This window comes from Equus caballus, chromosome X (genome assembly GCF_041296265.1).
Source record: "Equus caballus isolate H_3958 breed thoroughbred chromosome X, TB-T2T, whole genome shotgun sequence".
Taxonomy (NCBI): domain Eukaryota; kingdom Metazoa; phylum Chordata; class Mammalia; order Perissodactyla; family Equidae; genus Equus; species Equus caballus.
In genome coordinates this window covers 128,755,610-128,783,004 of record NC_091715.1, presented here as the reverse complement: position 1 = coordinate 128,783,004, position 27,395 = coordinate 128,755,610, and the positions used below count along the sequence as shown (strand labels likewise).

The 27,395-nt window shown below is 48.6% G+C and overlaps 1 protein-coding gene across 4 annotated transcripts; it reads right to left on the bottom strand.

The window, feature by feature from the left end:
• Positions 1-5,061: 5,061 nt before the first annotated feature.
• LOC111771466 (uncharacterized) lies at positions 5,062-16,594 on the bottom strand. Of its 4 annotated transcripts, none has more exons than XR_011434671.1 (4): positions 16,317-16,431; positions 12,391-12,510; positions 11,526-11,665; positions 5,062-11,312 (listed from the first exon to the last, which is right to left on the bottom strand). XR_011434671.1 is itself a non-coding variant. In XM_070257205.1 (4 exons), the coding sequence occupies exons 1-4, from the start codon at positions 16,473-16,475 to the stop codon at positions 11,028-11,030; spliced, it is 744 nt and encodes a 247-aa protein (XP_070113306.1). In that variant the 5' UTR covers positions 16,476-16,588; the 3' UTR covers positions 5,062-11,027. The 4 variants fall into 4 exon arrangements, 2 of the variants coding, with proteins under 2 accessions (XP_070113306.1, XP_070113307.1); XR_011434670.1 differs by having other exon boundaries at positions 12,391-12,684; positions 16,317-16,426; XM_070257205.1 differs by having other exon boundaries at positions 12,391-12,550; positions 16,317-16,588.
• Between the last annotated feature and the right edge of the window lie 10,801 nt (positions 16,595-27,395).

Below are 27,395 nucleotides of genomic sequence, written 5' to 3'. Positions count from 1 at the left end.
CACTTGCAAGGAGCTCAGGCCGTTGGGTTTGTCTTTCACTTTTCAAATCCTTTCCCCCGATTCACGGCAGGGCTGTTTCTCCCGTCCCACAGCCAGAAGAAGGAGACAGGCAGCGAAAGTCCAGCATCCTCGGACTGATGGCCTGTTCTCCTCCGTGACCCACTCTCACGAGCTGAGTATCTCTGGCAACGTCTGCCGAAGGCTACGTTGGACAGTTAGGGGCTGTCTCTGGAGCTCTGCTGACAGTCCCCGAGTGCAACAGGACATGTCCTTCACCTCAGGCTTTCCTAAGAGGTAGTTCTCTGAGAGCACCACGTGGGACAGAGCTCCTCTCTGACACCAGATCAACAGAATTCCTTTTCTACCTTTCTCTATCATTTCCCCCTTCCTTTCCTCCAGGTCCTCTCTCGATAGGACCAGACTTCCGACTCTACAGGCACAGAGGCAGCTTCCGGGCCCTGCACTTCCCTGAGGCTGGTCCACAGCCTGGGCTCTCTGATGTGACCCTTGACCCCTGCCCTGGACACAGTTCCCTCACTGCCTCCACTCTCAAACTGGTGCTCGCACCCTGATGACTACCGGCGTCCGCTTCCTACTCCAGCAACGCAGGCAGCCTCTGTCTAGAATCCTCGTCCCCAGGGTAGGGGTGGGAGTGCTCAGAGACCGGTATCCATTCTGTCTTCGAGACATGACTGACCACAAGTCCCCGGTTTGGGTAGTTTTACTGCAAACCTAAGAGCTGCCCTTCAAATCCTTCCTGAAAACTGCCTGGGAACCCGGAGGCCAAGTTCATAAGCCACATTTGGTTCAACCAAAGAATCTGAAGGATTCAGGGCAAGGTATTGAGGTCTGAAAAGGTGGAGGCTCCACGACAAGCCAGGATGTCAATACTCGGGGGCTTGACTGGATGCTGATGTCTGGCCCTCTGCTGTGTTTCTACCTCAACGACTCCTGTGGTCTGGGGTAGTGCAGCCTCATGATTTTCGGCAGGTCCCAAAGGAGGGGATGTTAGGTAGACAGAAAAATAATATAGACAATAATCACCGGCTGCTCTTTCATTTCCACACAGCCTTCTTCCATTCATACGATTCCAAAAATGCTCCCTCCTGCCATGACTTGATCACTCCACATACAACCAAGAGGTAACCGGACAGAGACAGCATATACACACCTTCCACCGTCATACTCAGAGCTGAAGTCATGGGGCCTCTGTTTACAGTTAATCTTCTCCCAGTGATGTCTCTTCTTTCTCTTGCTCAGTCATCATCCCAGCGTAATGTGGATATGCTACAATTCCACGACCTAAATGTTGAATTCACCAGCACCACCTCTCCGTGCTATTTACATTACTAAAGTAGAGCTGAGAGAATTGAACTAAAGAACGTGCATAAGCAGGGAACAGAGGTAGAGAGTACAGTCCTCATTTCTGCACACAGCCCTGAGGTGGTCCTGTTAGCTATGACTTCTCCATCAACTCCACGGCCCTTTTGCCTTACCCTCTGGGGAGGCTCAGTCCTTCACTCCTGGGGTCTGAGTCCTTGGTGCTCCTTTCTGGGGTTGCAGTACTCTGTCGGGACCTACTCAGGACTGGAGGATAAGAAGCCACCTGAGGGGACCCCCTGAGTCTCACCCGTATTCCTCCTCGGCCTCATTCTATAGCGTAAACACCACAAGCACCTGTTTTGAGAGGCTCCAGGAGCTAAGAGCGGCTTCAAGTATAGTGGAACCAATATTTCCTCCCATACGGGATGGGTTTCTTCCTAGGGGACCAGAACCTCTAACCAGCAGAGAGAAGAGTTGCAGGGCGGGGAGGTCAAACTGTGGCAGCTGAGTCAAGTGTGCGTCCGAGGGGAGATCCAATAGCTTCCATTTGCGTCTTCTTACCCTAATACCCTTTCTCCAGGGCACAGGCAGCCAGTGTGGGGGCAGGTATAGGAGACGGACACCTGTCTCCACCGGGAGACTTCTCGAGTCGAAGGCTGGCTGGAGCACCCTGTTCCAGCAGGGAGAGCAGGGACCACAGCGAGGAAGACTTAGGAAGAGAAGGATGGGGGTAAACTCCTACTCCCTGCCTGCTCCCTGCCTCCCTGGAATTCGGTCGCATCAAGGCATGCATGAGTAGACCGACGTGAGGGGAAGGAAGGAGCACCCATGGTGCTCAGCCCAGGCCATGCCCTCACATGCCACCAGAGGCAGCCCTGTCTGCACATAACAGCAGAGGCAGACCTGCCCCTACGTCCCACCAGAGGTAGACCTGCCCTCACATCCCAGCACAGGAGGCACGGCCCTCACATCCCAGCACAGGAGGCACGGCCCTCACATCCCACCCCAGGCAGCCCTGCCCTCACATCCCACCACAGGCAGCCCTGCCCTCACATCCCACCACAGGAGGCACTGCCCTCACATCCCACCATTGGCAGCCCTGGCTCTTCTTGGCCCACAGGGGCTCTTCTCCTCTGTCTTGTGGGCTCACCAGCAGTGCCATATCCCACTCATGGTCTGCCACCAGCATCTACTCACATACACTTTCTAGGAGCTACTCTGTCATTCCAATGACACAAAGCAGGTATGTCCCCACTGAAAAGGAGTGTGCAACAATGAATCCACGTGGTGCATTCACGGGGCGGGTTTGTGGCCGGGTTTCCTTCCTCACACAATTCCTCGCCTTGCCTTGCCTTTACAATGAAGCAGCACCGCTGCAGGGAGTGCAAATTCCTCCCCCCGTATGGGGAATAACCCTGGGCAGCATCTACCAAAGCGAAACATAAGCATCCCTTGTGACCCAGCAATGGGAACCCCAAGTTCTTTACCCCGCACAAATGTGTACAGATGTTCAACCAAAGATATGTACAAGATCTGACTGCATAGAGCAAGGAGGAAGAAGAGACACTACTGACGGGGCCATTAGAATAATCCAGGAGAGTGGTAATGGAGGCTCAGACAAGGGCAGTGACAGCGGAGGTGCAATGACCCGGGCACATTCTGGTTGCTGTTGAACGTAGAGCCGAGGACTTGCTGACGGAGCTAATGTGGGCCATGAGGAAACGTGGTCATTGAGGAGGTCACCACGGTGTTTGGCTTGGACAATAGGAAGGACAGAACTACCACTTGTCGAGATGGGGGAGACAAGGAAACGGCAGTTTGGGAATAAGAAAAAGCAACCAAAGGCTTAGTAAATAAACCCTTAACAAATACTAAATAATTCTATTTATTTTCAAAAGTAAGCCTATAAACTCAGCGCAAATGTTTCCCTTAAATGTGCCAATACATGAAAGATACATTAATTCGTGAATTCCAACTCTGAAGTCATTATTCAACTACGTATTTTAAAGCGGAACAACAGGTGCCAAATCGGCTTTGGGCCGAGCTGTTGTGGGAATCCACGGGGTTGACCTGCACCATTATCTCATAAAAACACAGGACTTAAGAAACTGACGTGAGTGTCATTGCCCTGACTAAATGCTACATGAAGTTAGACAAAGTGATGGAAGGATCAGAGTGGTAACTCCATTTTCTGGTGTTGGCGATCGATTAAAAGCAAACGCCTCTGGTCAAATAATAACTCCTCTGATTTTCATCTTTTCAACATCTATGGAGGTGATTGCATGATATCCTCTTTCTCTCTCTGAACGCAGTGAGTGAATACATTTCTTAGCATTGAACTCCCCTGACGTTCCCTGGCCATGGTGCATTCTTCGTTGAATGTGCTGCTGTGAATTATGTGGGCTGATGTTTGGGGCCTTCCCAATAATCTTGGAGGCAGTATCTGTGGCCTGTGGGCCAAAAATCTTGGGCTGACAGACGCATGAATGAGCAGGAAAATGTGTTCACAAAACCTCCCAGAAGGGGCATCCGGAGGCCAACGTTGACTGAGGATGTCAGAAGTACAGGTGGGTGGTGGACAGGGAGGGGGGGGCACCACGCGGACGCCTCAGCGCCTGAGCACTTGGATCCTCCCCACTTCACTCCCTGCAGCCCCCGCCTTCACCATGCATATGGAGCCCAGTGGCCTGACGTCTTCTCCTGTGACCCAGTCCTCATCCACCGCCCCTCCTGAAAACCCTCAGCACCTCCCCTCCGATTCTGGCCACGCCTCCCGCGATTCTGGACCGGCCTCCACCAACAGGCATTAGAGCCACGCCGGCGTCTCGCTCGTCCACTGCCTTGGGTACCTACTGCGCCTGCGCTGGAGCGACCACAGCCTTTGTGGGCAGAGACTGCGCAGTTGCTGGGTACCGCCCACGGCCCCGCCCTCACCAACCCGGACCCCCCTCTGAGGAAATGAACTCCTGGTGTCAACCGGGAACCTCGCCATCAGAGCAGCAATGTGATTTGCTGGTCTTTGGCAAAGAGGAAAAGCCAACGTCTCTGGTAGCGTCATACCTGCTAACCTGAACTAAGGCCAAAAGGGGAAATGGTCACATTCGAACGTGAGACTCATTCGGTAACACCAGAGAGGGTCAGAAAAGGGATATCGATAAAGGTTCAGTTGCAGTGAGGACAAAGAGAAGTGATTTGAACTTTGCGTAACGATGAACTCCCGTTACAAATGGGACATTGCAGCTTGGGTCCCTGTAGACTGGATGGCAAGAACACTTGCTGACACCTGCAGCCCAAGACGTGTATGAAATCCCAGGAAGAGAACCAGACCCAAAGACCCAACCACTTCTGAACGGACCTTCTCTAGAAGCATGCTGACTACCCTACCCCGCCTTACCCCTGGACCTATCAGAAGACCTCCCACCCTTACTCCACAGTCCCCACATCTGTGCTGATGGCCTTCAAGAAGTGGCTCAAAGGATCACCCCATAAGGGGAGGCATTAGATTACCCACCACCTGTAGGGGAGTACGTCTCTAAACACAGGGGCCAGCTTAACAAAGGGGAGAACTTCCATCAGGGCCTGGAGAGCCCCTTCCCCTGCCACCAGACCCCTGTCCTTGATGCCTCAGGATCTATGGCACAGAGCTCTGCCCCGGTGCAAGTGATGATGCACATGGCACAGCCGCAGCTCCCTTGACCTGAGGGTGTTGACTGTGAAGAAAACAATCGACAAGTGGAATCTTCTGAAACAAGTGAATTTTATTGGGAGAACACAAGGGTTCTTTAAAATGCAAGAAACAGAAGCAGCAAACACATTGTAAAGACACAGCAATGAGGATAGCAGAAAAGTATCCCACCGAGTTGGTATGGCCAGGGAACTCAGTCACACAGTAAACAGAGGGTGAGGGAAGGTCTCCGAGAAAAGGCTCCTACTGGAAAGGCTACTCAGCCTGAGACCTCGGCGGTCACCCTGTAGAATACACGGACAGGACAGACACATCTGGACACGTCTCCACATGTACAGTATTTCAAAAGATTTCTTGAGTAAGCACAAAAGCACATGTTGTAAACAAGGAAAACAACCCAAAGTCCAACCTAATGCCAAAGCCACAGTACCCCGACATCAATTTCTGGTCACATGACAAGTAGCTGATGTCACAGGCCCCATCTCTGAGTCGAAGTCCTTCAGGTGAAGTTCATGGGTTCTGGAGAACCGCTGTGAGTCTAGGAAAGTCAACACCCTGTGGACTAAAAGTTATCCTTACACACGGCCAATGCTAAGGCTCCATATAAGTGGAAAATCCAAGGCCCAAAAGAATCCACACGCAGTCAACGCCGTTACCCCTTTAACCATGGAGAAGCAGTCTTCCCTTCAGTCCTAAAGCTAAAGACATTTGAGAGGGAGCGCTCATCTGTAGTCAGGGGAGGGCCTTTAATATTATTTTCTGAAACCACTTTCTTGAGGGATGAAGGAAAGAATGACCCAAAAGAGCTGTACATATTTAATGTATATGATTTAAAGACTGTGGAAATAGGTAGACATCTGTGAACCATTACCAAAACCTGTGCCATAAACAGACCCATCCCCTCCAAAGTTTCCTTCCACCCTCTAATAATAATAATAATAATAATAATTACCATTATTATTATTTTGTGTAATAAGAAGACAACATAGAATGGACACACGTAGCAAATCTTTCAGTACCCAGCCCATCTCTCCTGGGCTCTGGAGAAGTGGCCCAGCTGCGTGGTCCCCGGCTTTAACCATATTTCACACACGGCAGCTCAGCAACGCCCCCACGACAACAGTCCCCCAGTTGATCCGAGAGCTGGCTCGACCACGGGCCTTTCGGCACTCTGGAAGGCCGCTGTGTCTGACTGCTGGGGGACACTGAGAAAGGCAGTGACTCCCCCCAGGATTCACTGCACAGCACCCACGGCTGTTCTCTGAAGTGGAGAAGCAGCAGCACGCTAGGTCTGCGCATGAAGAAGGAGAGGCAAGGGAAGCTCAGAAGGCCAAGGCAAATATCAACGTGGAGCTGGCCTGACCGGCCACCCTCGGGAATCCACACACTGTGCTCCTGGAGTCAGCACGATGGACTGAGAGGGCAAACTCGAATCCCGCGGGGTCTAGAGGAGATCATTCAAATGGTACGGGAGTGCCCACATTTGCACATTCTTTCCACCCTTTTGAGAGGACAGCACACGAACTAGCCATCAAACAGGATCAGAGTCCTCTCCTCCTACCAAGTGTCATGTCACCTCTTGTGTGTCACAACACACAGAGATCAACCCTCTGACTTCACCTGCAGACAAACTCAGTTCGCTGGGAAAACGGAAAATGACAGTTGTCACCACAGTAAACATCTTAACTTGACAAGGGAGCCATATTATCTCATATCACGTCCATCAGTGTCCACTGTGACCTTCTGGCCCACGGATAAGATGACCCAAAGGTAGTGTGGGAGAATGTATGTAGGGGACACGAGACACAGCCCTGAACCCACGATGCCCATCACAGCTGTCACACCAAAGTCCCTTTTCCTTCACACTCTCAATTTTTCATTCTACTCTCACAGTGTGCTTATATCTCCACTCGGCACTTATGTGCCCGCCTCAGACTTCAGCAATGGAGAGAAATCAACAGCGAAATATAGGAAAACCAGAGGAGGCGTCCTCTTCTCAAACTGCAACTGTCCACATCCGCTTGCCCCTCCATAGCTGAAGCACCCAACACTGTGCCGACGCCCCTCACCGTTGTGGACAGCACCCACTTCCCTGAGAGTGCACACAAGGTCCCCTCAAGGCAACATCACCACCCCTGTGAGAGGACCAGAAGGGCAGAGGGGCAGACCACCAAGCAGCAAAACCTTCTCACAGAAACAGGGGAAGGGACAGCCAGAGCCACTGACTACATGCTGTCCTATTCAGCAATGAAGAATAGGTGGGCAAAATCCTCCAGCCTGGAGAGCTCACCAGGCACATTCCTGGATATCCAGGCTCATCTGCGCACATCCATGAGGATCTAAATGTCCACGGCCTCATCTACTGTTCATGGACAGGGCCCAGTGACTCTCCTCTTCCTACCAATGTGCAGAGTGTACTCAGCGGAAGAGTGCCGACAGCTCACATGCAAACGCTTGGCTAAAGCTCCAGCCCAACTCCCATCCAGAAATTCAGCATCCCTAATGACTCCTAAGATGCCATCGCCCTGCATGGTGGACGACATTCTGTTCAGCACCTTCATGTCAGAGCACGCAAGCCTGACGGCGGGCCACGGCCAATTTCTCCCCAGGGACCCAGAATTTCCCACACCCCACATTCGGCCATTGCCGGCATGCGCTTTTTGAGGGACTTGAAAAAGGCAATTGAGTCATGTGATGGTGGAAGGAAGAAGTGTCTGCGTGGTCTGTGGAAATATCACAGCAGCGACAGCAGCTCGCTTTCATCATTCTCTCCATGGGGACACAACTCATCAACAGTACGAAAGAGTGACTGGACACCTCTACCAAGAGCGATTATTCACCAGAGACAACCATCTGAGTCCTCTCCTCCTAAAACGTGTCATGTCACCTGCTGTGTGTCACAACACACAGAGATCAACCCTCTGACTCCACCTGCAGACAAACACTCAGTTCCCTGGGAAAATGGAAAGTAAAACCCTGTTGGCAGAATAAACGTCTTAACTTGACAAGGGAGCCATATTTTCTCACAGCATGTCCATCAGTGTCCACTGTGACCTCCTGTCCCACCGCTATGCTGACCCTAAGGTGGTGTGGGAGAAGGCACATAGGGGACACGAGACACAGCCCTGCGCCCACCATGCCCTTCACGACTGTCGCACCAAAGTCCCTTGTCCTCCACACTCTCAAGTTTTCCTCCTACCCTCAGAGTGTCGTCATATCTCCGCTAGGTACTTCTGTGCCAGCCCCAGACTTCACCAATGCGGAGAAATCAAAAGCCTGAAATAGGAAACACAGAGGGGGTCTCCTCTCCTCTAATTGCGACTGTCCTCACCCTCTTGCCCCTCCATAGCTGCAGCACCCAACCCTGTGCCGACGCCCCTCACCGTTGTGGACAGCACCCACTTCCCTGAGAGTGCACACAACGTCCCCTCGAGGCAACATCACCACCCCTGTGAGAAGACCAAAGGGGCAGAGGGGCTGACCACCAAGCAGCAACACCTTCTCACAGAAACAGGGGAAGGGACAGCCAGAGCCACTGACTACATGCTGTCCTATTCAGCAATGAAGAATAGGAGGGCAAAATCCTCCAGCCTGGAGAGCTCGCCAGGCACGTTCCTGGACATCCAGCCTTATCGGCACACACCCATGAGGATCTAAATGTCCACGGCCTCATCTACTGTTCATGGACAGGGCCCAGTGACTCTCCTCTTCCTACCAATGTGCAGAGTGTACTCAGCGGAAGAGTGCCGACAGCTCACATGGTAACGCTTGGCTAAAGCTCCAGCCCAACTCCCATCCAGAAATTCAGCATCCCTAATGACTCCTAAGATGCCATCGCCCTGCATGGTGGACGACATTCTGTTCAGCACCTTCATGTCAGAGCACGCAAGCCTGACGGCGGGCCATGGCCAATTTCTCCCCAGGGACCCAGAATTTCCCACACCCCACATTCGGCCATTGCCATCATGCGCTTTTTGGGCGACTTGAAAAAGGCAACTGAGTCATGTGATGGTGGAAGGAAGAAGTGTCAGCGTGGTTTGTGGAAATATAACAGCAGCAACAGCAGCTCGCTTTCATCATTCTCTCCATGGGGACACAGCTCATCAACAATACGAAAGAGTGACTGGGCACCTCAACCAAGAGCGATTACTCCCCAGAGACAACAGCAGTTCTCTCTCAGAAGACTCCCTCATGTTAATGTACTACACAACAACGTAGGAGGGCAAAGAGCCAATGTTCCTCGAGCCATTATTCACAGGCTAAGTCAGTGCACAGAATCAGGCAGAAACAGCAAAGCATTCCTCAGCAGCAAAGTCCAAAATACTCCTATTGCACAAGTCAGCAACAGTCCCCATCATCAAAATTTCATCTTGGCCAGAGGGCCGTATGTTCTCATGTCACACTCAACCATCTGCATTGTTATCTTTTATCCTCCAGCCATGCTGATCCCTGGTAGTGCCATGGATGGGCCAGCGGGCAGGAGGCACTCTGGAACATACAAAGGCCAACACGCCTTTGACACTGAGGGCGCATACCCTCCTCTCTGCTCTGTCCTCCTGCTCTGAGAGCAGCTCTACAGAGGACACTCTGTCCAGCCCCCTTCCCAGCTCTAGGCTTCAAGCACCGGAAGCAAGGAGTTAGTCCTTCCATCTTTCCTGATCACAGAACCCCCTTCCCCACCAGAGCCTCCAACCTCCATCATTCTTCTCCTCAAGAGAACAGACAATCAGAAGTGGCTGGAGAACCAGTCACGAAATCTCTTTAGTTCAAGAAGTGTTCCCCCATGTAAACTGCTTCAGCCACAATGGAAAACAGTATGCAAGTTCCTCAAGAAGTAAAAGGAGAGCCACCCCATGATCCGGCAATCCCAGCCCTGGGTGTACAGCCAATGGAAACGAAATCACTGTCTCAAAGCCGTGTCTGCACCCCGGTGTTCAATGGCGCACTCTTCACAACAGCCGACACACGGAACAGGCTCAGTGTCCATCAACAGACCAGTGGGTAAAGAAAATGTGGTACATACATACAATGGAATACTATTCCACCATAGACATTTTGCACAGAACAGGGAACCAGTATAACAAGGAATACACTCCATTTCAGGAGCCTACCCTTAAGGGGTCCAATATAATCCCTTCTCTTTCCAACCCCCACAGCAACAAGAGGAATGAAAAAATACATATGGCAAACGCGACTTTGACATGGAATACTTCACACCAAAAGCTACAGCACATTAACACTCCCAGGAGTGAGCAGACATTCATGAGTACATGTCTCACTGGGTGAGTGACATGGCTCGCCTCAGAACGAACTCCTGGGAGAGAACCCGATCAGCTTCTCTTTCCCTGAGAGTCTTGATTTTGAGAATGTCATCAATTAGAGTCACTCTTTTGGAATCCTCAAAGCCGTCACTTGTTTTCAAGTGCCAATACTCAGCAGATTGACCCTGAAACCATTCATCTAGGTCTTTCGCACCCCTCCCGCCATGAAGGGACCTCAAATGAATGTCCTGGGCAGCGGGCCCTAGTGTATGTGGAAGGGGAAGAAGGCATTGCAGTTACGGTTAAGTTTCACAAGTTGAGTTTTTGACTAGCAACCAGGCCAGTGATGGTCACTGTCATGTCACTTGGTGAAGGAACATGGGCTTGAGCACAGGTATTTCTAAGTATCTCAGGTCTCAGGTTTTCACTGGGCAGACAACATAATGACCCCTATCTTCTGCAAATCTTATGTGATCCAACCAATCAGAAGGATCAACAATGACTTTGAAGTGTCAGTGGGCTGCATAAAGGCAACATACTTTAGTCTCTACTCACAAAGAAATGTGGATTGTTTTCACCCTTGGTGAGTGAACTTCAGCTTCTGTGATGCGACCTTCTGGATGAAACCTGTGCCAATAAAGCAATAGAGGAACCGGGAACCAGAGCCATCCATGAGACTAAAGGGCAGAAGCGTCTTGGAACGCACCTTACCTAGTGCAGATTTGTATCAAGAACTCCCTCCCAATTACCCAAACTCTTCACTTAAGTTTCAACAAATTAACCACCCCCCAGAAAACAAGTGACTTTATACAGACAGGGAACAGAGGAGATCTTGGTGGCACTGCCAGTGAACAAGAAGCCTCCAGCCTGAACTTGGTGCTGAGCCACATCAGCTTTGACGAAAGGTGTCCATGTTGGCCGGAAAGACTGCAGCTCAGAGAAGGCAAAGTCCGAATTGCCCGGCTTTCCCCTGGCATCACAGGAGAAGTAGAGAAGTTGGTTTCTAGAGAGATTGAAGGAATCGCTGAGGAAATTTGCTGGTCCTGTGAAAGGAAACAAAACATTTCGTTGAAATGATGCCTAGGGTCTCAAGAACTGAAGTGGAAGCGGGGGCTCACAGGGAGGGAGAGGACCTCAACCAAGCCACAAGGGTCTGCTCTAATCTACGGATTCTGGAAGTGCTCAGCTACTTCCTTCAGGACCCGCTGCATGCCGAGCACTTACAAGGATCATCACACTTGATTCTCACAACATACCTGATAGCAAGGTGTGCTCCCCATCTCCATCTGTGGAAACTCAAGCTCAAAGATGAGAGCTAGAAAGGGCCAAGGGTCTTTCTCACTCAGATACCAGAAATCTATTGTCCACGAAACACAACGTCTGGTCGCAGCAACATCTGCTAGGCAACAAAGTGGCCAACAACGTACGGAGGGGTAAGCGCGTGAGCAAGTACGGACCTATTCATTACTTCAATTGCTAGACTATGCCTGCAGGACCACTGCTACGTAAATGCTCACCCACCCACAACCGGGGTAGACTGGCAGATTGCCATTGTCTGGCACCCACTTGGTGGACGGGTCTCACCTTCTCCCCCGTTTCCCACTTAGACCCGGTCTTAAATCACATCCAAATCCACGATCTCACACCCGAGATAAAAAGCACATGAGCAATCTCCCACAATCTTTGGATTCCTGAAGGTTGTGTTTGACCGTCCCATCTAGTCCATCCTGCTTCTGCCTGGTCTGGCAAAGGTTTTCCAAAGGATAAGACAGATCAAAACCTTGACGTGAAAATGTCAACATCGGTTCTTTTTGAAATCTGACAGTCTAATAAAGTCAAGGTGTCTGTAACAGTGGCACCCACAGGAAACAGAGGAACACCAATAGGGACTGGAAAAAGACGCCACTGACTAGCCCAGAAATTGGCGGTAGACCTAGCATCTCTGACATGGGGTTCATAAGCAGTGCCCAGGGAGTGCCCCCGACGTTCCCGGAAATTCCCCTCTTAGACACTCAGGGAAGGGATTTCCACACCATCTGAAATAGCGCTACAGCTAACAGGAGATCAGTGCTACCCTCCCCCCAACACCTGTGGCCTCCCATCACACGAGATGGCACTTACTTGTCTGCCTGCTCTTGACAGTTGGTTCCAGTTCCACTCTCTTCTCCGTACAGGCCCACAGGATGACCTGGACTGGACTTTGCCACCACAGGTCCTGAAGGGGATGGTGATGGTAGAAATCTGCAAGGAGACTTGACTTTGGGTGGACAGCCCAGCACAACTGCAGGAAAAACAGTTTACTTGCCAACTCATATAAGTCAAGCGGCTCAGGCGAACTGGTTCTTTCCCTTATCCTGAGAAATTTCTGAAAATGGTCGGTGAGGCCAGAGGACCCACTCACGCACCTTGTGTGAGCTAGGCCAAAAGAGTGAAAGACACTGTGAGACAGGCGCTCCATGAGTCAAACCACAAGATAAGACCACTGCTTTAGAGGCCTCATTGCCCCTTCAAGTGAACCAGGGTTCATCCCGCTTTACTCAAACACAGATGGGATTCACTCAACATTATGTTGACAGGTGTGACCAGTGACTTGCTAGAAGGCGGGGGGGGGGGGGGGGCCGGGTCTCCCAACTCCATTTTTTCTCTTCAGTAATAAGGGAACTGACTCACACATAAAAGGATGGTAACGAACCTTTGGAATGTGTGCCTGCTCTCACTGTGTTCCCAATTACTGACACTTACATGCCATGCAAGATTACGGGTAACAATTCATTCACATGGGTTCTGTCTTCTACTTAATAGACCATGAGATGCACATTAGACAACTGGGTCGTTATATTAGTCTCAGTAATTGGTAAAAGATTAAGTTCAAAGACTGCTAAAACTAGGCATGAGCTAACTGAATTCAGAACAATTTCATGAAGAATTTCATGTAGTACATAACGTTACTACCATCCAATATCGAACATAGGTCTTTGAGGACAAAACAACGGAAACAACTGGACATCTGGAAATACACAGATTGGGGAATTTGCTCTTAATTTGCAATACGTCCTACTGTACTATGGGCCATGGGCACGGATTAAAAGCACCTTCATTCCACACGTAGGTATTGATCCAGGTCTGGGGCTCTGCCTGAAAAGGCAGGACTCACCGGCGAGGTGAGTGAGTGTCCCAATTCCGGAAATTGGTATTCCTGCCAGTACCAACTGCACAGATAAAGGAAGACCAGCAATACAACCACTAAAGCAAATACCAGCAATACATCTGTCCCATTTCTAAATGTGATCAAGGTGGATTTAGACAACACCAATGCCCCACCAATATTCAAGTCATTAAATCATCTCTACATGAGCTAACATACATAATTCAAGTCAGTATCAAGAATCAACCTGCAAGAAGGCTCATAAGCCAACTCAACCATCACCATTATGTAGAGGAAGTAGTTGTTTTCCTTGACAATTCTGAGGTTACTGTCAGGCAATAGTGTCCTCAGGATTTTGAGGAAAACAACAATGTTCCTTTAATTTAATTCTCCCCTTGAATACACAGTGGATGTCGCAGGACGGAGGCATGAGGATAAACACACGGGCACTGTCGATTTCTTAACCTGACATTGTAGCACTTTGAGCCACTAAGGCACAGTCAGCACTTGTGTGCAAAGAGGCAAGGACAGCAGCCCTTGACGTGGGGGTGGGGCAATGGTACTCGCAGTCTGGCCCAGGACCTCAAACAGATGGGATAGCAGTGGTCCTGGGGCAGACCGGTCAGGACATGAATTGGCCTATCCTGCTTTTCTGGACATAGAAACTACACAAAACGTTTCTTCTCTGGGACAACACCAGGGAAGGAGGAACCAGGCCAACACTTAAAGAAATGACAACGGAATAAATGCACAATTATTGCCCTCCAGTAATAGACATAAGCATGCCCGATGACCTGCAAGGGCCATTCCCTCTTAACAGCACTCATTCTGGAGGTGAATTTCCATCTCTGTAAGTGGAAAATGCCCCACGATTTTAACAGGAAATGCATGAAAAGACTCAGGACAGAACCCAATCGAATAACGCGACACGCAACACACAACGATTGCTGGAAATGAAATCCCCGAAGAACCCAAATGACTTCCAGTGTTGACCAGTGAGGCGCACTTCCGGGAATTCAGTGTCGTAAAACAGCACCGCTCAGCCAGATCGACAACGTGTGAATTTTTAACATTGAAAACAAACCTTTCTTAATTTTTATTAGAGCTATGAAATAAGAAACGTAAAAGCTAAAATTTCAAAACTTTAATGGTATGAAAAACCCTTAACAGTAAATAAAATGCAAGATTAGGCTAGCGGACCGCTTGAAGCCGCTAAGTGTCGTAAAGCAAAACGCACAGACACAACTAGGACCATCTTGTCCTCATTTGTCAATCGAAGGTGACATGAAAAACTTTAACACAAAGCTTACGAAAAGGATCAGGACGTATCTTTAATAGAATAAAATGACCCCAAACGCCATTCTTCCGTAAAACACAACCCCACCCCGGGCCAGGGACGCACGTCAACATATGGTTAAGAGCATTCGCTGTCGTAAAACAACAAGGACTCAGCCAACTGAAAGTTCGGCCCTGTACGTGGAGAGGACCTCAGAACGTGGAGTTTTTAAGAAAAGTTAGGAAGACGGAGAAACACCAGAATAGAACAATATAAATCAGGTCAAACACGCAATTCTATTATAAACTTACGACACTCTATCAGAGGGTACATTCCAGCTCTGTAAATTAAAATTTCCCCGAAACCATTTAAAGGACGTTTATGGGGAGGGCCAGGACCTCCTCATTAAACGCATGAGGAAGGACATGCAAAATTTAGTGCCCAGCAGGGTCCAGTCCTGGCTGACAAGAGTGGCTAAGGGGCCTTCACACAGACTGGAACACTTCTGGTGCTCAGCCGCACAAATCACTTCCCAAAGGGCACACGGAAGAGACTATCGTTTGAAGAATGCTTAGGAAACCCAGCTGAAATCCACATTAAACACATGCAAATGGCCACAAAATCACGAGGAAGACAAAAACACCCCGCGCTACGGACGGACGAGATTACAGAATGAAACCAGCAATAGAAGCCCCGGGGCCGTGATGCCCCTCAGGGACTCGAAGCAACAAGGGCTCGCCCATCACACCGCTGGGTTTCACACTGGAAAAGCGTAGGGAACACTACAGTTTGCATGCAAACACACTGACAGCGTCTGGGCCACTCTCCACTCAGCGCGATGACATTAGGTCCAGAAGGGCTTGCCAAAAATACGTAAAACAGCGTGCACTGCTGACTGAAGGGGATTCGCGGGGTCAGGGAACAAGCCAAGCCCGAGCTGAGCAGGCCGGCTGTTCACTCTTTCCCCCGACGTTATCAGGGTGTCGTTCTTTTTCAGCCGCACGGGAAGAAGAGCATCCCGAAATGGGAGCAACCAATGAAAGGAAACGCGCACTCACGCTGGGCAGGGAAACCCAAGTCTGCGCTCACAGGCGGCCATGGGCCACCAGCTGTCACCCTCGCACACACGCTCCCTGAGCGCGTCACCTCCCTCTGTCCGAGTCGAAAATCACCGAAATCCCGACCCTGAGGAAAGGGCTCACGGAAACGGACAGGACCCAGATTTCCACCAACACCCGGGGCCAGCCTCCAGCCCACGACACTGGACAACCAAAGGCCACACCCGCTCCCTGGCCGCCAACGGCCACGGCCCGTCCTGGACCCACGGCCACTCGGCCCTCCGCCCCAGCCCCTTCCTCCTCTCCAAGCTGCAGACACCTCCAGTCCTGAAGACCACCAACAGGGGGGTCAAGGCCCACATCGCCAGGAGCAGACGAGCTGAGCCTTCCATCAGATTGTGCCGCAAGCTCCACCGGGGGCCCGGACGCCGCTAAGGGGCCTTCTCTGCCGTCCACCCAGAAGCCCGCCCGGGGGACACTGCTTGTCAGAGGAGCTGAGCACACACCGTCCCCCCGCTTCCCTCCAATCACCCTACAGACAGCCAAGTAGGAAGTCAAGGGAACTTACACTTTGGGGACAGCAGGAGACGGAGCCGCCATGTTCCCCCATCCCGGAGGGGAACGGTCCACGGAAGCCGCGCTGCACAATCCACGTTTTAAAGAGCCCGGTCAAGCGTTTCGCTTCCCTGGACAGCGTTCCTTTGGCCCCGCCTTCCCACGTCGTCATTGGCGGGTCTGCGACGATTGACAGCGAGACTGGCCACTCGCTCCAGCTCCAAGAGTGCAAACCCCGCTCATGTCCCAAGGCTCTGCTTATTGACTGAAATCTTTGCTCTTCTTGTTCTTTCTTTCTTCTTCTATGTCCATCCCTCAACGCCTAGCTCTGCTTCGAGGCTTTTCACGTATCTTTTCCTTAGTTTCCTGTCTTCTCAGACTTTGGAAATCTTGATCACTCAGGCTCTTCAAGCCTAGCTCCGTGCCATCCTCTTCCAGGAAGCCTTCCATGCTTCACTCCTCCCATCCCCAGAGGTCGATGTGAGTTTCCCTTTGCTCTTAGACGTCGACATGAAGAAACCTCCGAGCGGGGATGCAGGAGACTCATGTGAGCTGTGGGATCAGAGAGTACTTGCTGGGCACAGTGTGAAGGACCCCAAGTTGGCACTCGCAATCTTGGCAAGACGGTTACTGTTGCTCGCGTTTTGGGAAGAGCACAGTGTAACTCTCAGCAGCATCACAGCCATGGTCCCAGCAATTCATTCAACAACCCCGAATCACCCTTTTTAGGATTTTCATATCCTTTCCTACCTTTCCATCTATGAAACTCTTGCCCACCTGCCAAGGCGTAAGACACTACCTCTCTGACTCCTTCCTTGATTTCACGTTCCCACTCTCAACATTAAGCACAGTTGTTTCTTGTGATGCTGTAGGGTGAAAGATAAGGGATCTTCACACCTCTGCTGCAAAAGTCACTAAGCTTCCAGATGACTATTCGAGGTGACACTAGATGCCCATTTCTTTTCACGAGGCCATCTGCTCAGAAATTTTTCAGCTGTTCTCAATTTGTGAGTTGTACAAGAAGGAGGCTGCGGCTCCCCTACGACTGACTACCTCCAGTGATCAGCTCAGCTACACTCTCCCATGCTGTGTGGACCACATAGCCATGGGCTTGTGCTACACTCAGAGGGGACAGTGACCCTGGCAAGGACACTCTAATGATGGCACTGTCCTGACCACAGGAGAGATCGTTTTTGCAGGTTTAGGGGACCACGCTTCATATTTGAACAGTGTTATGCATAGTTTATGATGTTGCCCTACCCACTGTGGTGGTTAATTTTATGTGCCACCCTGAGTGGCCAAGGATGCCCAGATCAATCATTATTTCTGCTTGTGTCTCTGAGGGTGTTTCTGGAGGAGATTGGCATTTAAGTTGGTGGACGCAGTAAGGAAGATCGCCCTCCCCAGTGTGGATGGGCATTATCCAATTCATTGAGGCCTGAATAGAACAAAAGGTGGAAGAAGGAAGACTTGTCCCCCTTTTTCCCTCCTCACTGCTTGAGGCAGAACATCTCATCTCATCTTCTCCTGCCCTTGCTCTGGAATTGACACCATCAGCGCCCCGTGGTGTTCTGGCCTTCAGACTGGGACTAAATGACACCACCAGCTTTCCATGGTTTCCAGCTCACACACCTGAGACTGTGGGATATCTCAGCCTTCAAAAATGCATGACCAGGGGACGGCCCTGTTGCCGAGTGGTTGAGTTCGCACGGTCCAGTTCGGTGCCCCAGAGTTTCACCAGTTTGCATCCTGGGTGCCAACATGGCACTGCTGGTCAAGCCATGCTGAGGCAGCATCCCACATAGCGCAACCAAAGGCACTCACAACTAGAATATGCAACTATATACTGGGGGGCTTTGGGGAGAAGAAGAAGAGAAAAAACAAAAAGATTTGCAACAGATGTTAGGTCAGGTGCCAATCTTTAAAAAAAGAAATAATGCATGACCACATTCCTCATAAGTAATCTCCTTTCATATAACATATCGTACTGGTAAGATACCTTGAATATCGCACCAGCTGCAACTGTTAGAGATGGCTTCCTAGCCCTCCAATAGAACTGTGAGAAATGGCAAAATCAAATAAATTAAAATTATTTCCAAAGTATGGATGGGGACATTACACATCAGATGGCCAGATATTTGGGAGGGCTCAAAACACAGCCATTGGCCCAGATGGGGGTCTTGCCCACTAGAGTCTGGCTGGTCTTTTGCAAGCCCAGAGAAAGCTGATAGATGAACTACTCCAGAGCTGCGTTTGTGGGGTTGGACTTTGACAACATTCCAGAGGGCAGGAGAGCTGTGGCAGGCTTTGTCAGCAAACAGTGAAGCCGTGATCTGGGACCTTTAGCCACATGGGGAGGTGAGAGAAGAAAGGCTGGAGCTGCTGATGTGACTCCTGTCTCCAGGATCTGCCAGCTCTCTCAACACCTGGCACTAAGGCTTAACTTGGTGCCTTGTTCTGTAGATGGACACATGCTGGCCTCTTTCAGTGCCACACAGGTCCTGTTTCACAGATGACCTATGGCCTCCTGAACTTCATGTCCCCAATCTTTCCTGTCCCATTCACACTTTATCCCAGGCCAACGTCCTGGGCTTCTGCCTGTCTGGGAACATCTAGCAGTCAGTATTTATCGACTATGCATTATGGCTAGTGGTTCTGTATATGGGCTGGATCTTTTCTGCTTAGATTCAAATACCAGCTCTTCTTCCTATCGACTGGGTAAGGTTAGATGTTTGTTGGGCCTCTGTTTCTTCATCTGTTAAATGAGTGTGCCCATAAGGACCCTGTCATTGGGCTGCTGTAATATTCATTGAGTTAATGCAAAGCCCTTTCTTGGTGCCTGGGACACACCAAGCTTTCACCTACTATCGTTGTTATCTTCTTATCATCGTCCTTCATGTTTCAACTCAAATCTCCCCTCTTACCTGCACCATTCTTGCGCTAAAGCAGCCCACATGAATCTGCCTTTTCTACTGCCCGTTCAAAGTACATCATCTGCATCTTACAACACACTAACTCTCCAATTGTTTGTTCCACAACTTTATCACGTTCATGTATGTAACTTCTCCATGCTAATTAATAAATCTACATGTCCTAATTCTTCTTACATATACACATATAAGTCTCATCTCTCCTCTCTAAATTTATCACCAGCTTCCATGTATAATAATATCAGATAGCTCAGTATATAGCATGATATATGTGGGGATTCAATAAGTGTGTATATAGGTCCTACCTACATATGAAATACTACCTTTCATTGGCAGGTCTCCAGAAATACATTCCCTTGAGGAATTCACCAGCACTCTTGCCCACTGTCTGGCTTTGCTAGAAGGCACACGTGGGTGGTGTTGTGGCAGAGAAATTGGCAAAGGGCTCTTGAAGACTTGGTTGAGTCCCTCAGGCCAGTCGGTCAGAAAAGGAAGCAGTAGGCTGAACTGTGTATTGCCCCAGAGTTGATGTGCTACACAGGAGAGAGAGGAAGCTGTTTCAAGGACCAGGGAGGAGCGGGAGTGGGAAACAATAAGGCCTCCTCAGGGCAGAATGCATATTGTGGCCTGATTGGAGAAGGGCGTTCAAGATGTAAGATGAGGGGGAAAGGCAGTACAGAGCAAACAACCCTGGGTGGGATGTGGAAGACTCCATGCAGAATTCAAGGCCTTGAGTAACAAGACTCAGTTTGCTTTCCCAAACTATCCTTTGCGTGTCAGTGTGCAGAGTGAATCAAAACAGAGAGTCATCAGAAAAAGGGAGGCCGTTTAGTCATAAGGAGGCTGTTAGAGTCCAGGTGGGTGGACTGCATGCTGGAGCTCCTCCAGGTGCGGTGAGGACGAAAGCGAAACACAGGCGGTCAGGGCATGCAGTGAATGTGCAGTAGCCACTATGGGAAGGACAGGAGGTCGAGGAGTGAGGGGCTCCTGCAAGTTTGATAGTGCTGCTGCCTGGACGGATGGTGGTTCCCCCAAGTGGGAAAAGAGACACAAGGACAGAACAGTTTGGGGAAGAAAAGAAGGAAAGATAAGGAGTTCATGCTGCATCAATTTTGAGATGTCGACAGAATTCAAAATGAAGGTGAACACGAGTTAAGTGAACACACAGTCTGGAATTGAAGGATGAAGAGAGACCGAGAGCTGGGAGTCCTTGTGGGAGGTTCAACGTGGGAGTCCCTGCTGTAGATGAGATCTCCTGAGGACAGAGAATGGGTTGAGAAGAGAGCCACCCCACAACCCCAAGAATGGCTTAGATTTTAAGAGTGTGCGAACCAAGTGACAGCAAGAAAGGAGCTAAGAAGGAGGAGTCAGGGGTGCAGAAGCTAAGATGCAGCAGGTCATGGCTTGATTCTTTGTGCTTCTGCAATGCCAGGATTCTTACAGCATCCTGGTGACAGTGCTCTCTTCACTCAGGCTCTCACACCTGCCCCCCCCAAATCTAAAGCCGTCTCTGTGCTTCATTTACCTGTTAGTTCGGAGACGCATGTTCCGCCGTATTGGTCAGAAAAAGAAGAGACTCCAATGTATCAACAGGCAAAAGACCTGATTAGAAAATTGACCAACTGGTATGGGGTCAGTGCCCAGTAACAGACCTCTGGCTCCTTCTCCTCCTCCAGAGCCTTCACTGATCTATCTGGCTTCCTTCTCCTTTTCCATACAGCCCTGATCTGCTTTCTGCCTCCTTGCCTCCCAGGGGCCCTCAGAACCCACACTTGCTCCCTCTCCTCGTATACTGTTCTAGGCCATCGTGTCAGCTGCTTTGAGTGCTGGGTCCGATATAAGACTGGGCCATTTCAGGGTCATGGACTCATCGCTGTGCTACCTTCCCCATGAGATGAGTTTCTGGGATGGTCAGGATATTGAGCCACGTTTTCCATGTAGGGACAAACTTCTGGATGTGGATCTTCTGGGACAAAATGTATTTGACATTTATAAGGTTTTGACATGCGTAATGAAAATGTCCTCGAAAAACTGTGCCTACAGGAAATACTGTTGAAAAATCAGGGGCTGAGATCCAACATCCATTTATGATAAAAACCCTCAACCAAATGGGTATAGAAGGAAAGTACCTCAACATAATAAAGACCATATATGACAATTCCACAGCCAACATCATTCTCGACGGACAAAAGCTGAAAGCCATCCCTCTGAGAACGGGAACAAGACAAGGGTGCCCACTGTCACCACTCTTTTTCACCATTGTACTGGAGGTGTTGGCCAGAGCAATTCGGCAGGAAAAAGAAAAGAAAGGAATCCAAATAGGCAATGAAGAAGTAAAACTCTCACTTTTGCAGACGACATGATCTTATATGTAGAAAACCCCAAAGAATCCATAGGAAAACTATTAGAAATAATAAACAGCTGCAGCAAAGTTGCAGGGCATAAAATCAACATGCATAAATCAGTAGCATTCCTATACACTAACAATGAAGTAACAGAAAAAGAACTCAAGCACTCAATCCCATTCACAATCGCAACAAAAAGAATCAAATACCTTGGGATAAATTTAACCAAGGAAGTGAAAGATCTATACAATGAAAACTACAAGCCTTTCTCGGAAGAAACTGATGACGACATAAAGAGATGGAAAGACATTCCATGCACATGGATTGGAAGAATAAACATCGTTAAAATGTCCATACTACCTAAAGCAATCTACAGATTCAACGCTATCCCAATCAGAATCCCAATGTCATTCTTTACAGAAATTGAACAAAGAATCCTGAAATTCATAGGGGGCAACAGAAGACCCCGAATTGTAAAGCACTCCTGAGAAAGAAGAACAAAGCTGGAGGCATCACAATCCCTGACTTCAAAGCATACTACAAAGCTACAGTAATCAAAACAGCATGGAGCTGGTACAAAAACAGGTGCACAGGTCAATGGAATGGAATTGAAAGCCCAGAAATAAAATGACACATCGATGGACAGCTAATCTTCGACAAAGGAGCTAAGGGCCTACAATGGAGAAGAGAAGTCTCTTCCACAAACGGTGCTGGGAAAACTGGACAGCCACGTGTAAAAGAATGAAAATCGACCATTCCTTTTCACCATTCAGCAAAATAAACTCAAAATGGATCAAAGACCTAAAGCTGAGGCCTGAAACCATAAGTCTTCTAGAAGAGAATATAGGCAGTGCACTCTTTGACTTCAGTTTCAAAAGAATCTTTTCGGACACCGTAACTCCTCAGACGAGGGAAACAATAGAAAGAACAAACAAATGGGACTTCATCAGACTAAAGAGCTTCTTCAAGGCAAGGGAAAACAGGATTGAAACAAAAAAACAACCCACTAGCTGGGAAAAAATATCTACAAGTTATTTATTTGACAAAGGGTTAATGTCCATAATATATGTATAAAGAACTCACACAGCTCAACAACAAAAAATCAAACAACCCGAAAGCCATCCCTCTGAATGGGCAGGGGACATGAACAGACATTTCTCCAAAGAAGATATACGGATGGCAAATAGACACATGAAAAGATGCACACCATCACTAATCATCAGGGAAATGCAAATCAAAACTACACTAAGATATCACCTTACACCTGTTAGAATGGCAAAAATAACCAAAACAAAAAGTGACAAATGTTGGAGAGGTTGTGAAGAAAAAGGAACCCTCATACACTGCTAGTGGGAATGCAAACTGGTGCAGCCACTATGGAAAACAGTATGGAGATTTCTCAAAAAATTAAAAATAGAAATACCTTATGACCCAGCCATCCCACTACTGGGTATCTGTCCAAAGAACTTAATATCAGCAATTCCAAAAGTCCCATGCACCCCTATGTTCATCTCAGCATGATTTACAATAGCCAAGACATGGAAGCAACCTAAGTTCCCATCAACTGACGCTTGGACAAAGAAGATATGGTATATATGTACAATGCAATACTACTCAGCCACAAAAAAGATAAAATCGTCCCATTCACAACAACATGGATGGACCTTGAAGGTATTATGTTAAGCGAAATAAGCCAGACAGAGAAAGACGAACTCTGCATGACTCCAGGCAGAGGTGGAAGTTAAACATAGAGACAAAGAGAGTTGATTGGTGGTTACCAGGGGAAAGGGGGCGTGGGGGGAGGCCACAAAGGGTGAAGTGGTGCACCTACAACATGACTAACAATAATGTACAACTGAAATTTCACAAGGTTGTAAACTATCATAATCTTAATAAAAAGTTAAAAGAAAAATCAGGGGCTGGCCCAGTGGCGCACTAATTCAGTTCACGTGGTCTGCTTCGGCAGCCTGGGGTTCGTGGGTTTGGATCCCGGCTGCAGACCTACACGCTGCTTGTCAAGCCATGCTGTGGCGAACTCCCACATACAAAACAGAGGAAGATTGGCACAGATGTCAGCTTAGCACCAATCTTCCTCACTAAAAAAAATCTGATCGACTTTTCATTTCCACATTATCTTGTACAAACTCGTGTTTAATGCTTTCTTTAAATTACAAACCCTACCAGAGAAAATATGACATCTCATGAAGGTTGTGATGGTAATTTCATCTCTTATCTTGACCAGGCCATGGGGTGCCCATACACTTGACCAAACGTTATTCTGGGTGTGTCTCTGAGTATGTTTCTGGGTGAGGTTAACATATGAGTGGGTAGACTGAGTAAAGCAGAACGCCCTGCCTAATGTGGGGAGGCCTCATCCAAGTCGTTGAAGACCTAAATAGAAAAAGCCTGACCCTTCCTTGAGTAACAGGGAACCCCTCCCGCCTGACTGCCTTGAGCTGGGACATGAGTTCTTTCCTGCCTTTGGACTTGAACTGAAGTAGTAGCTCTCCTGGGCCTCCAGCTTGCTGACTGCAGTTCTTGAGACTTATCAGTCTCCATGGTGGTGTGAGCCCAGTCCTTATAATAAATCCCTTTCTCTGTCTCTCTCTCTCTCTCTCATACATAGACAAAGATGTACAGGTATATGCATCCTATTCCTTCTGTTTCTTCGGAGGACGCTGACTAACACAAATGTCTTCTCTATTTCTTCGAAAATAGAGAAGTACCTTTTCTTTTGCTCCCAAAACTTTAGCTCAGGTTTGCGAATACAGCTATTTGATCAAAGGTCATTCAGACTGGTCATTTATAAGATATTTACAAAGCTTTCCCGAAGAGGTTTTACCATTCCTCCTGAATGGTAGGAAAGTGACTCTTTTCCTGCCTGCTGAGTTTGACATTTGTCAACCTTCAACAGGAAGCTCATCAAGAACAATGAGATTTTCATTTGGTTTCTCAATGGTGTTTGAATACAATTTGAATGAAAGTTTTATTGCATGTTAACTGGTCGTTATTAACTTTTTGGGGGTTGCCTGATAGAGCCCTTTTCCCATTTGTCAGCTGAGGGGTGTGCCTCCAGCAAACGGGCAGCACTGGCTGTCTGGACCTCAGGCTCAGAGGAAGACTGAGTGGTACAACAGCCCGAATATGATAAATGTGATGGAACTTGGGAAAATTTCATCATCTCAGACTGTAAATTTCAGTCCTGAGCTTACGAGCAGATGTCCCCAAACCATGAAAAACCGTTAAAAATGTTGTCATCCTCATGTGCATTTACTACCTCATGTAATAAAGTTTCTTTTTATTAACAAAAGAATGAGGTAGCATAAAGAAAATTCTCATGTTGTACAATCTAAAAAATGTATTCTGGATGAGTAGAGAAATTAGAGGATTAAAATTTTTTAATAAAATCTACAGGAGAAGCTTGTGAGGTTGACTTTGTCTCCATCCAGTATAGAATTGAGTATAACAACCACAGAAATTCACTTGACTAATTAGAATTTCAACAATTACAGTTGTCCAAAAAGTGGTGATATCAGGTAATTATAAAACATCTTCCTTGTCATCACAAATGTGTAATATGTCCACTAATACTTTATACAAGTAGATAAGCAAAACTTAGACCGGGACAAATGGGCAAAGTCATAATTTGAGAAGATGAAAGACAAGTGAACTATAAAGATGCAAAGTGATTTCCACTCTAGTGGAAATGTATGCAAAAGTGTGCAAATTGGTGCGCTTATACTCACTTTCTGATCCATTGCATTCAACTGTTATTAAAAAGGAAATCACCGCTGGTGGCACTGTTGAGGGTTGGGCAGGGCACACACTGTTTGAAGGAGATTGAATCTGCACAATCCTTCTGGAAAGGAATTTGGGCAAATTTCAAAAAAGGAATTTCCCTGTCTGGATCTCCCCTGTACTCTGCAACTCTTGGTCCTCTTGGTGTTGGCACTGCCTTCCCCTAACCGGCCCAAATCCTCTTTACACCTCCCCTCTTTCACAACCACCCAGAGGCCCTGAACAAACCCCTCACCTCAACTGCCCCAAGGGCCCTTGGCTTTTTATTTCCCAGCCTGAGAAGAGAAGGCTTCTGACTGAGTAAGTGAGCTTATCATGTTGAAGGAATAGGAGGGCAGAATGGCTGCGGCAGGGATGAGGGTGGTTGGCGCTTGGGAGCAGGTGCGTTGGGAAGTAGGCAGGGTCAGGTTCTCATAGGACCTCGTTATGTTTGGAAAGGTTTTGGATGTTCTTCGGAGTGCGATGGAGAGCACCGAATGCCCCTCCTTCTCTGTTCCAGGGCACGATGGGGAGCAGCTCCCAGGCATGCCACTTCTCTGGGCGGCACTGCTCTCCTGGTTCGCTCTAGCGCAATCATCAGGACTTACCTTCCTTACGTCTCCCTGTGCCTCTGCTGCTACCCCTCTGGCCGGTTTACCCCCCCTACTTCAGGGGGCATCATAGGATTGACCTCCTGGGGCAGTTCCAAGGGAACGATAAAGCCTTTACCTTCCTTTGGTAGGACGGGCGACTTGTGTTCTCAGGGTCGGGACGTGAAAAGATCAAAGCCGGAGCCTGCGCTTTACCTGCCCCGGTGCAGTACAGAAAGACAAGGCCACCTCCAATCCCGGAGCCCCCACACATAAGCACGCTTGGATATAGTTGTGGTATTGTGATATATATCAGGACCACACAGATTGCACAGCTCAATGATTTATCACAAAGAAAGCCTGGAACTGCCATGCACATGAAGAAATCAAACTTGCCAGCAATCTTGAAGCGCCACACCTGGCGCCTCTTCATCATAATCTTCTTCCTCCCTCTCAAAGTTCACCACTATCCTGACTTTCATAATAATCACTTTTTAGTTTCACCGACTAAGCTTACATCCCTAAATATTAAGCTTTGCCGGCTTAGAAATATTGAAGAAAACCCACCATTTTGGACAGAAAAGTGTTCAAAAGAAAATGGGGAGAATCTTCCACTCAGGTCAAGAAAGAACATCTCTTCTCACGGTTGGTTGGTGGGTTGTAAAGAGGTAACCTGGAATTTATATAATTTTATTAAGCGATGTGACCTCAATAAAAAATAAAAGACATAAAACATTTCCGTCCCCACGAAGCCCCCCTTCCCGCGCTTTCCTACGCACTCCTCCTGCTTCCCTCAAAAGAATATGTATTCCTCAGTTCTTGGCAGCAGTGCTCTGTGCATCTCCACCAGGTCATGTTTGCAATTAGAAAAACCTTTAATTTCCTTACTGATTCTGTTACTGCACAAAATTTGGGTTCTCTGCGCAGTGCGCATAAACGAGCTAATTATTTATGGCATCAGCTTTTGGGGGAAGAAATCAGCTTTTTTTCTGCAAGATCGATCTGCAGGGAGACAGGGGGCGGTGTGCCCTCAGATCTGTCTGCCCGATTCAGGATCTGGGGCGAAACATAAGAGGCTAGGGAGAACAGGCTGCCACATGGAAACGCTGGTGGGACAGGTTTTGATTGGCGGGCTTCAAGCAGTTATGATGAGGTTGTAAACATTTATGACAGGGTTCTAAACATTTAGGATGGGGGCCTAAACATTTTAGATGAGGTGGAGAAGGAATTTTAACGGCAGATCTTCCCAAGTGAGGGACCCCCTCACTTCTGATAAGAGTCTGACTTTCAAGTTCTGGTGGTGTCCTGGTCCTTGGGTTCCGTGGCGAGGAGGATCTTTAGATCCCAGGTCATTTCAGGTCAGGATTTCTTGTTTTACACATGCTCTGGCTGCCCGACTTTGCATTTTTCCTGAAAGACAATTCTGAATCACTCTGTTGATAAGACAGGG